Genomic DNA, 10166 nt, shown 5'->3' on the forward strand with positions numbered 1-10166 from the left:
TTTATCCATCGGAATTTGTTTTTATACGATAGTCCGACAGCTGTGTTACATACTTATTGGTCTTGTAATCGCGTAGTATGACTGCAGTGCAGGAAGACTCGAGTTCGATTTCCGGGTAGGACCGAAATTGCTTTGTGGGTTTTAAGAAAATTACATAATATAGCTCGGAGTAGGTAAATGACATTTAAAATAGCATCAGCTATGTTTACTTGTGACGGTACATGAGAGTCAAATACATCCTGCTAGCAGACCAGGTTGGTGACGACAGAAAAAAAATAGCTTATCGAGTGAGCTACAGGTTTAATCACCTAACAAGCCCTAGTGTCAGTGTGTTCTCAACTTCGCCTGACGGCCTCTGACGTGGAATTGTAACAACGACTGCTACTGAGTAGCATTCTGGATACAACATCAGTATAAGTACTAATTCCTCTTTCTCCCCCAGGTCCTCATGATGCAGAGTCCTCGGAAGATCAGCGATGTCTGGTGATATGGCGCAGCAGGGACAGCCCTACCCCATACCCTGGGGGCTGCACTACCAACACAGGTATGCCATCACCATCGATTACTGCCCAGAAATAATTAGGCCCTTTTGGGATTCAAAATCATCAACTCCTCTTGCAAGTTTTAAAAAATGTTATGGAGTAGACTTGCTACTTATTCCCTGGGGTTCCACGACGACTCCCACACCCAGATAAGTTTATATCCTTTCTCCAGATGAAAATTTTCTGGGTACAAAATTGTATTTAACTCGGTTCAGAAGGTTTGGCGTGAAAAAGCGACAGACAATCAGACAGAATGGCAACAGTAAATGTAGAAATGATAAATAAATACCGTCGGGACACCTTTTAAATAAAGTTATTGAAATGAATGAGAGATTTCTAATGCAAATGTTAGTTCCTATTCTTTTGATAAAATTCATCATCCTAGATAATATCGTCAACATAAAACATCCACCGAACGAAATAATTCTTCTATCTTTACAGAGAATCAACAACGCCAACGTCTACAGCTCGACCGTACGAACACCCGCACACTCACACACACGCACAGTTGTATGCGAGACATGCGCACACACATACACACACGTTGATAGACCAGCATGAACCGTGAGTATGATGAATTGAGCCTTATTGCTTTAAAATTAGGGTAGGAATTCCTGTGTAACTGGATGCAGCCTTAGATGGAGCGATTGCCTAGCTTATCAGATCCCCTGGAAACCCTTGCAACCCGATGACCTTTCTTTCTTCTTCTTCTTCTTAGCGTTTATCCCGTCTTGTGACGGGGTCCGCTTTCCGTATCTTCCACTTCGCTCTATCGTGGACATCTTCCTCTTCGAGTTCGCAGCTTATCATATCTTTCTTTACGACACTCAACCAATGACCGATTGCAATCCGATGACCTTTCTTTGGTAAAACTTTTTGTCATTTTAAGGACAATAAAAGTTCTTCGATCGATCTTTTTTAACCTCAACCAAAGTAAACATATACAGCTATAAATAAATAGTAAAACCTACTTAATCGAGATTTTTTATGTTTTCCGCAGTTGTAAAGGCGAAGGAGAGGAAACTAGACCAGATTATAGAGAACAGTATACAGGACAATTACACAGGTAAGATATCTGCACTTAATTTACTTTGTAATTTACGTTGGCAGTATTAGCTCACAACATGAGACAAATTTTCACTGTAAATTGCGTCCATTTTTCGCTCGGTCGGACTCTCACTGACTAAACCCCGCCATGTTCCTTCTTAAGCCTTTTATGTACCAGCGCCGCGGTCATGAGCGCGAGCATACCGCAGCCCCGGCGGTTTAGGGCTTACGGAGTCAAAGGGATCTCTAAGTGCTATTGAAATAACAACCTTTGGACAAGACTACAAGGTTGATTCTCCCACAGATGCAGCTCGTACGGTAAATGCGTGGAGGAAGTGACGGAGGAGCCGCGTGAGAGAGACGAGGCGGTCACTAGCACTGAACATCATCAGCACTGGGATGAGAAGTTAGGTGAGTGGTCTGCGGAATTTTAAATTATTTACAGCCACGTTTACTTCAAAATATAAAAAAGTCGTGGCGGCCTAGTAGGTAAAAGGCCCAACCTCTCAAGTATGAGGGCGCGGGTTCGACCCCAGGTCAGGCAAGTACCAATACAACTTTTCTAAGTTTGTATGTACTTTCTAAGTATATCTTAGACACCACTGACTGTGTTTCGGGTGGCACGTTAAACTGTAGGTCCCGGCTGTCATTGAACATCCTTGGCAGTCGTTACGGGTAGTCAGCAGTCAGTAAGTCTGAGACCAGTCTAACCAAGGGGTATCGGGTTGCCCAGGTAACTGGGTTGAGGAGGTCAGATAGGCAGTCGGTTCTTGTAAAGCACTGGTACTCAGCTGAATCCGGTTAGACTGGAAGCCGACCCCAACATGATTGGGAAAAGTCTCGGAGGATGATGAACTGATCTCTACAGCTGAAAGGAAGAAAATAGTTCTGTGAGGTGGAATATCGATCCATGAATCATTAACAAAACGTAATATTTGAGTATGAAATTGATCGGGGTATTTGGAGGCGACTTCCTATAGATAAGACTTGCAAAAACCCAGAACCTTAACAAATCCATAGCTCTTAGTATGAATGGTTATTACACTTTCTGGCTTAAGATATTCTTGAAATGACTGCCGCAAGCCACTTATTTAACATCCCTTCTGAAAAACAGAGGAACTAGTTATGATAAGGGACATCCATCCACGGACCGACCACGTCAAGCATTACTTAACCTTATGGTAAATGCAGCATCCATTTGGGATTTACTTAGCCACGAGCTCCCTCTTTCCTAGCTCTCACTCTTAACTATAGGACATAGGAGGCTTACCATCCAGCCAACCTGAATATTCTCCATACATTATATCTCTTCTCTCTCGCCAGTGAGCAGTTCCCTGTGTCCTACAGCAGCGGCCGCCAGCTCCAGCCGGACTGACGCCGCGTCTCCTCACCAGCACGTCACCACCACGCATGCTGGTTTGTACCACCTAGTTATAATGTCATCTAAGTATGTCGGATTTTAGCTAAGACACCCAACTTTGAGGGGAAATAGTGACTCAGATGACTAAACAGTAAATCCCACTCGCATTATCACCTGATTATCACTCTATCCTGAAACAACAAGGTCCTGTTCGTCGATTCTATAAAATTCAGACGACAACTCGCATTTCACTTCGCTATTCACTCTCACTTCGCATTCGGTTCAAAACGTTCTAAAAGTCATCTCATACTTTATCTGTCAAAATCTCGAGTTTAATTTAGTTCAACTCGCAAACACGCTCGCAAGAGTAGCGCTAGTGTAGTTTGAGAATGCCAATCACGAAACTCACGGCGGATTCAGATGCGAAGTTAAGAATGAAGTCTTACAGAATGTCATTGCTGTATACGGCGCGTTTGTATTCCACTTCCCCCTAAAACTAATTTCAGAGATTCAAACGGGGGCCCTGTATCTTAAATCCAAAACTTGTTATAGGAAGAAGAACACGTACGGGTTGATTTGTTGATGTTCCACCACCTAAGCAAAGTAACTACTATCTCGTGTTTCTAAACACAATCTTGCACGAGTACCTAATGTTGCTTCTAGGCGGTGGTCGTCGCGGTGCCCTACAACTGTGGCAGTTCCTGGTCTCTCTGCTGGCTGAAGGTGCGCGCTGCGTTGCCTGGACCGGCCGGGGGCTGGAGTTCAAGCTGCATGAGCCTGAGGAGGTAGGAGGCTTTGGTATTGTAGTATCTTTACCAGTGTGTCATCATTATCGTCCCACTGTTGGGCTAGAAACCCAGAGCTAAGGAGTTGTGACTGCTCACTTGGAGAAGGATAGAGCGTTGGTCATTTTTTCAATGCGGGTTGCTGATTTCTGACTTTACAGTCCAGGTTTCCTAGCGATGATCTCTCACCTTCAATAGATCGCTCGACTTGTAATCAAATCCAATGATGATGATTATGTCAATCTGACAGATCGAAATTACTGCGAAATTAAGGACTAGTCATTCCACAGCTTGCTTACAAGGTCTTGTCTCTTACAAGCTCTTAAATATGCCTCAGAAACATTTAAGTAATACATAATACCTTCTCTTTCTAGGTGGCGCGACGTTGGGGCGCCCAGAAGAACAGGCCAGCGATGAACTACGACAAGCTGTCCAGGTCTCTGAGGTACTACTACGAGAAGGGCATCATGCAGAAGGTCGCAGGTACTCCTCATTCCACTAGATTTCATACTTTTTGCTCTTTCAGTAAAACTGGCAATTTTATATCAGGCTGGTGATGACGATGATGTCCTAGTAGCAGATTATCGGCTTCAGCGGCTGTTCTCATGCAGTAGATTAGCTCACTCCGCAGGACATACTATAGTTCACAAGCATTTGCTTGGACACAGGTGCATTATATAAGGGGAGTACATAAGAGTATGTATAAGAGGAGTACATAAGAGTATATAAGGGGAGGACATAAGAATATGTATATAAGGGAGTACATTAGAGAGTATATAAGGGGAGTACATAAGTAGAGTAACCTACGTACGTAAATACCTACATGTCTAGGGAAAATAAATAAGCGAGAAAACATATACAGGAGGAACATACCTACATAAGGAAGAATTATGCGTGAGATCATCATCATCATCCTCCTGCCCTTATCCCAATCCTATTTGTGGTCGGCGCAGCATGTTTTCTCCTTCCATACTCTTCTATCTGCCGTCATCTCACAATTAACATTCTTTCTTACCATATCTACTTTCACACAATCCATCCATCGTTTCTTTGGTCTTCCTCTTCCACTATATCCGTCCACGTTCATACTCATCATCTTCCTCACAATTATTACATAATCTCCATTTTCCAGGAGAACGTTACGTCTACAAGTTCGTGTGCGACCCCGAAGCTCTCTTCAGCATGGCGGCACCCCCCCGCGCCCGCTCGCCCCCCGCCCCGGCGCCGTACGACGTGCTCACCTCGCTGTACGGGGGAGTTTACCCCCAATACCTGCAGCCGCCCCCACAGGCTGAATACCAGCGACGGTATTACCATCATCATATCAATCATACGGGACATTACGATACGTAGGCGGTAGATGGCGCTGTTTTCAGTTTTGAATTTTCTATATTTTTTATGTTTTTTTAAGGGTGATTTGCACTATTTGACTTTAACGGCAGTAATTCGTGAAATGGTCGCTTGTTGGTTAAATCGGCGTATTGGCAACTGAAAATAGTTCGGTTATCGTTAGAGTTAAATGGTGGAACTGACCGTAATGAATATCATTTTGAAATTGACTTTGTAAAAAAGGCTATGTACTCAAATTTTTTGAAAAAGCTATTCAACAACTTTGTGGCTCTGAACTTAGCAACATGATATCTCGCACATAAGTAATCGTGTTTTGTTCATCTATTCCGACTTTCGTAAAGACACTAGTAGCTAACTTCAGGGCGGTAAAGTTATTTACATTTTATTTCATAAAAATTTACCTTAGAAAATTCACTCTTTGGGTTTGAAATGAAACTTAAAGTCATCCCGTAATTGTAAGATCTCAACTTTGTGATTATTTCTTGAACCTAGTCATAAATTGTACAGTAACATTAATTGAAGGTATTTACTTAAATATTTCCCATCTAATTAACAAAAATTACTCAATATTAGTTAAGAATAAAAAAATAACCACCCTATACACTAGATCCTGAGGAAGGACATTGGCAACTTTTTATCCAGGTGCGGGAAGTTGGTCCCTCGGGATACGAGCGATTATTTAAGATAACCTAGTCATTAGTTATTAATGTATTTAGTTAAAATGTGCAATATTACCTATAATAATAATAAATTAGTTACGTAGACAACTATCATTGTGAATTATAAGCAATCATGTGAATATTATTGTTAATTAAACTATTTAAATATACACTCCTTTGCAAAAAAAACGGGCACCTATGCGAAATCTTAGTTTTAAGGACTGTACGTGTATTTCAAAGGGTTTTAATGATTGTAGTATGTTTCTAGCATCAAAAGAGTTAGCCGAGCATGCGTGAGAGTGTATTCTAAATTTAAATTTTGTACAATTGCTAAGAAATTGGTTAAACCTTGTTTTGGACTAATTGCTGGTAGAAAGTTCGTCGGTGTTTTGAAAAGCTTCTGAAGTGATTTTCAGGAAAATGATAATGCACTTTTAATTAATGATTAATGTAATTTTTTGTTAGATCAAAACATTTTTGAAAAACTATGCGTATTTGATAAAATTTTCACCTGCTCTAAATGGGCTATACTGATGATTGATGGCAATGTTAAGAGTTTCGGTATTTTAGTGTAAAGCGTTCTATTGTTTAGATATTGTACCCACGTGTTTTAAAATATCGCTTTTTCATAAATAAACACTATTTAGAAGAGTATCAGTACTTTGAGCTACGACAAAACCAATTGAAAGTAAGCAGTGCCGATCACAACTCGTCTCCTATCGGACTTTGACATTTTTATAAGTCTTGAAATTCTAAAAAAATACAGAAAATAGCACATAGACTGTGAGCACGAGATCTTGAGGTCTCGTAATCACTGATTTTTAAAAAACCTCGTCTCTTGGGAAACTCCGTAGACCTCAGAAGATCTATGAGTCTGAGCGTTCAAATAGCGTGTTTTCATCCCACGGACATTTTATTAAATAAACTTGCCTACACCGAGATTTTCTGGCATCTGCAGCACTTTCCTGCTTAAATCATAACAATAATTGGCTATCTGCTCATTTCTTAAGAAACATACGTTTGGCCAATAATTTTGAATTCTTGACTCCCTTTCAGCTAAATCGTCGTTTAGTAACCCGATACCTATGGAGTTATCGAGAGCTTCAACGAGGCAATAATTTGACTTTTTAGATAGCTTTAACCCTCCTCATAATTTTTCATGTGGTTAATTTTAACATTTATCACAAAATTTGGTATTTTTTAAATGTCAAAGTCCGATAGGAGACGAGTTGTGATCGGCACTGCTTACTTTCAATTGGTTTTGTCGCAGCCAAAGGTACTGATACTCTTCTAAATAGTGTTTATTTATGAAAAAGCGATATTTTAAAACACGTGGGTACAATATCTAAACAATAGAACGCTTTACACAAAAATACCGAAACTCTATACATTGCCATCGATCATCAGCATAAGACCACTTAGAACAGGTGAAAATTTTATCAAATACGCATAGTTTTTCAAAAATGTTTTGATCTAACAAAAAAGTACATTAATCATTAATTAAAACTGCATCATCATTTTCCTGAAAATCACTTCAGAAACTTTTCAAAACACCGACGAACTTTCTGCCAGCAATTAGTCCAAAACAAGGTTTAACCAATTTCTTAGTAATTGTACAAAATTCAAATTTAGAATACACTCTCACGCATGCTTGCCTAACCCTTTTGATGCTAGAAACATACTACAATCATTAAAACCCTTTGAAATACACGTAAAGTCCTTAAAACTAAGATTTCGCTTAGGTGCCCGTTTTTTTTGCAAAAGAGTTTATATAAAATGATTATTTCATTTTATCATCACCACCCATCCATATTGCAACCTCACGAAGAGTTGCTTAACCCCACCCATCCAAATTTCCACCTCGCCGAGTGTTGCTTAACCACACCCATCCAAATTGTAACATCGCCGAGTGTTGCTTAACCCCACCCATCCAAATTTTAACCTCACCGAGTGTTGCTTAACCCCACCCATCCAAACTGAAACCTCACCGAGTGTTGCTTAACCCCACCCATCCAAATTGTACCTCGCCGAGAGTTGCTTAACCCCACCCATCCAAATTGTAACCTCGGCAGCTGTTGCTTAACCCCACCCATCCAAATTGTAGCCTCGCCAAGAGTTGCTTAACCCCACCCATCCAAATTGTAACCTCGCCAAGAGTTGCTTAACCCCACCCATCCAAATTGTAACCTCACCGAGTGTTGCTTAACCCCACCCATCCAAATTGTACCTCGCCGAGTGTTGCTTAACCCCACCAATCCAAATTGCAACCTCACCATTTGTTGCTTAACCTCGACCATCCACATACAACAGTGGCCTTTTACATCTATAAAAGATGATTTAAGCTGCATCCGTGTCAAGTTCCTTGGTCTTGGCACTTGCGCTGATGGCTAACAAGGCCTATGCGAGAGCGACAAGGGCCCGATTCTCCTAATTTTACTTAAGTGACCTTCGATTGACGTTCGACTCGATTCGACTGAGATCCAATCCCGACTCGATTACTATTGAAGCGTATGTGGCATTCCGCTATTTTTTCTTTGAAATAAACGTTTTTATCCTTTTCTGTCATTCAATAATGAATCATTTTGTCTGCAAATGATTTACTATTGCAAAATGATTGTACAGCAAACTACCGTATAGACCAAAATCATCAAAATAGCAGACCAATCGCACACCAATCAAATGTCAATCGAATACGATTGGTCTTTTATTAGTAGCAGAATGCCCGATATGGTTAAAACTGCTATTACGATCATATTGCGATTCGATTTCTATTAGATTTTTACATTATTAACTTAGGAGAATCGGGGCCCTGTGTTCTCGGTGACGTTGGAGGTTGTGCCATTCGTTCGTGACGTAGATCGCGTTTGTGGGAGAGCAGATCGAACCAGGCTTTGTCATGCGCGACCACCCCATCAGATAGTATTTTCCTCTAACTGTCACGGTCGCCAGAAGCTTTTTCCCAGATGTTCAGGTCTATTTTAAACGCGACATGGTCGTCGCGTTTAACGCTGTCCTTAAATCGCAACAATGTAAATCGCAACGTTTGGCGTCTTATAGGTATTTTTTTAATATTGCTCAACGGTGAATATGACACTCAATATCATCTGCCTAGCCTTTTTATTTCAACTATGTTGGGGTCGGCTTCCAGTCTAACCGCATGCAGCTGAGTACCAGTGTGCCACAAGGGCACAAGCGACTGCCTGTCTGATCTAATCAACCCAGTTACCCGGAAAACCCAATACCCTTAGGCAAGACTGGCTGTCAGACTTACTGGCTTCTGACTACTCATAACGAGTGTCTATGATGTTTAAATGACAGCCGCGACCCTGCAGTTTATCGTTGGTGGTGCAGTGTTGTTACACCACCCGTGTGGGGGGTTGTATCACTTGTATCGAAGGACCGTAGCGGTTGCGGGAAAATAGCTTGGTCGGTGATTAGGGGAATCGAGACACAGTATGAGTGAAGCTAAAGGGTTTTGGTGAAAGGAAAAAGGACTTACTTGCGCTGGATGGTGGACGAGCACGTTGTCGCAGGCCTGCGATGCTGTTTCCTCTACGCGTAGGTTAAATACACTGTCACTCACGATTAGTTCTTGTGTGCCGGCTACACTAACACTGATTTTATGCGGTTTGAGATGACCGAGCAAGCGAAGGATTCTAAAATTGAAACACGAGCGTAGCGAGTGTTTCAATAATTAGAATCCTGAGCGATAGCGAGGGAATCAAAAGAGCACAAGGTGAAAAATCTTTGCGCTCGAGTGCAACACGTAACTTTTCATCCCACCTCATCGAGGAAATTACTAAATGCAAAAAAACAAAATGGCGCGCACATACGAGTATCAAATTAAAAAGAAGTACCTATTAAACTTCGTTTATTTGAAAACTCAGTTTAAAAATGAAACGAGGTTAAAAATCTATGTAAAAACAATAATAAAAATTACTTGATTAATTGAATAATTAATTTAGGCAGTATTTTATTTGTTTAATATGTATTTGTATGAATAGTCTTATCAAGATTGTCACAAATGGAGTATTGCACACGATGTTCTAAATTCAAATCACTTTTCCGCTCTAGGGATGAAAATTGTATTATTATTAATTTATTGAAATAAAAGCCAACATGGACCAATTACAAATTATAGCATAACATAATCATAAATATACATAAAATTAAAAAATTATACAAATACATTTAAAATAATATTTCCACGTTAGCTCGTACATGTACCATGTCACAGTGATACACGTACAGGCAGTCGAAACGCTCTGCAAATGCGCTCAGGATACTATTTATATGTATTTTATTATATGTATTAGAAATAATATAACTAATGAAATTAAAATGCAAAACTTGCGCGAGCAATCGTGCTTTCCGAAACACGGTTATAGAGAAGAAAGAAGAATATGTAAATAAAACATATGTA

The 10166-nt window shown here is 40.5% G+C and overlaps 1 protein-coding gene across 1 annotated transcript; it reads left to right on the plus strand.

Moving 5' to 3' along the window:
* Positions 1 to 476: 476 nt before the first annotated feature.
* LOC110381337 (transcriptional regulator Erg) lies at positions 477 to 5913 on the plus strand. Its single transcript, XM_064043190.1, has 8 exons — positions 477 to 544; positions 984 to 1106; positions 1543 to 1608; positions 1894 to 2000; positions 2913 to 3005; positions 3613 to 3734; positions 4109 to 4217; positions 4867 to 5913. Exons 1-8 carry the CDS (start codon positions 477 to 479, stop codon positions 5085 to 5087), a joined length of 909 nt encoding a protein of 302 aa, XP_063899260.1. The 3' UTR covers positions 5088 to 5913.
* Positions 5914 to 10166: the final 4253 nt, after the last annotated feature.

Source organism: Helicoverpa armigera, chromosome 31 (assembly GCF_030705265.1).
Source record: "Helicoverpa armigera isolate CAAS_96S chromosome 31, ASM3070526v1, whole genome shotgun sequence".
Classification (NCBI taxonomy): Eukaryota; Metazoa; Arthropoda; class Insecta; order Lepidoptera; family Noctuidae; genus Helicoverpa; species Helicoverpa armigera.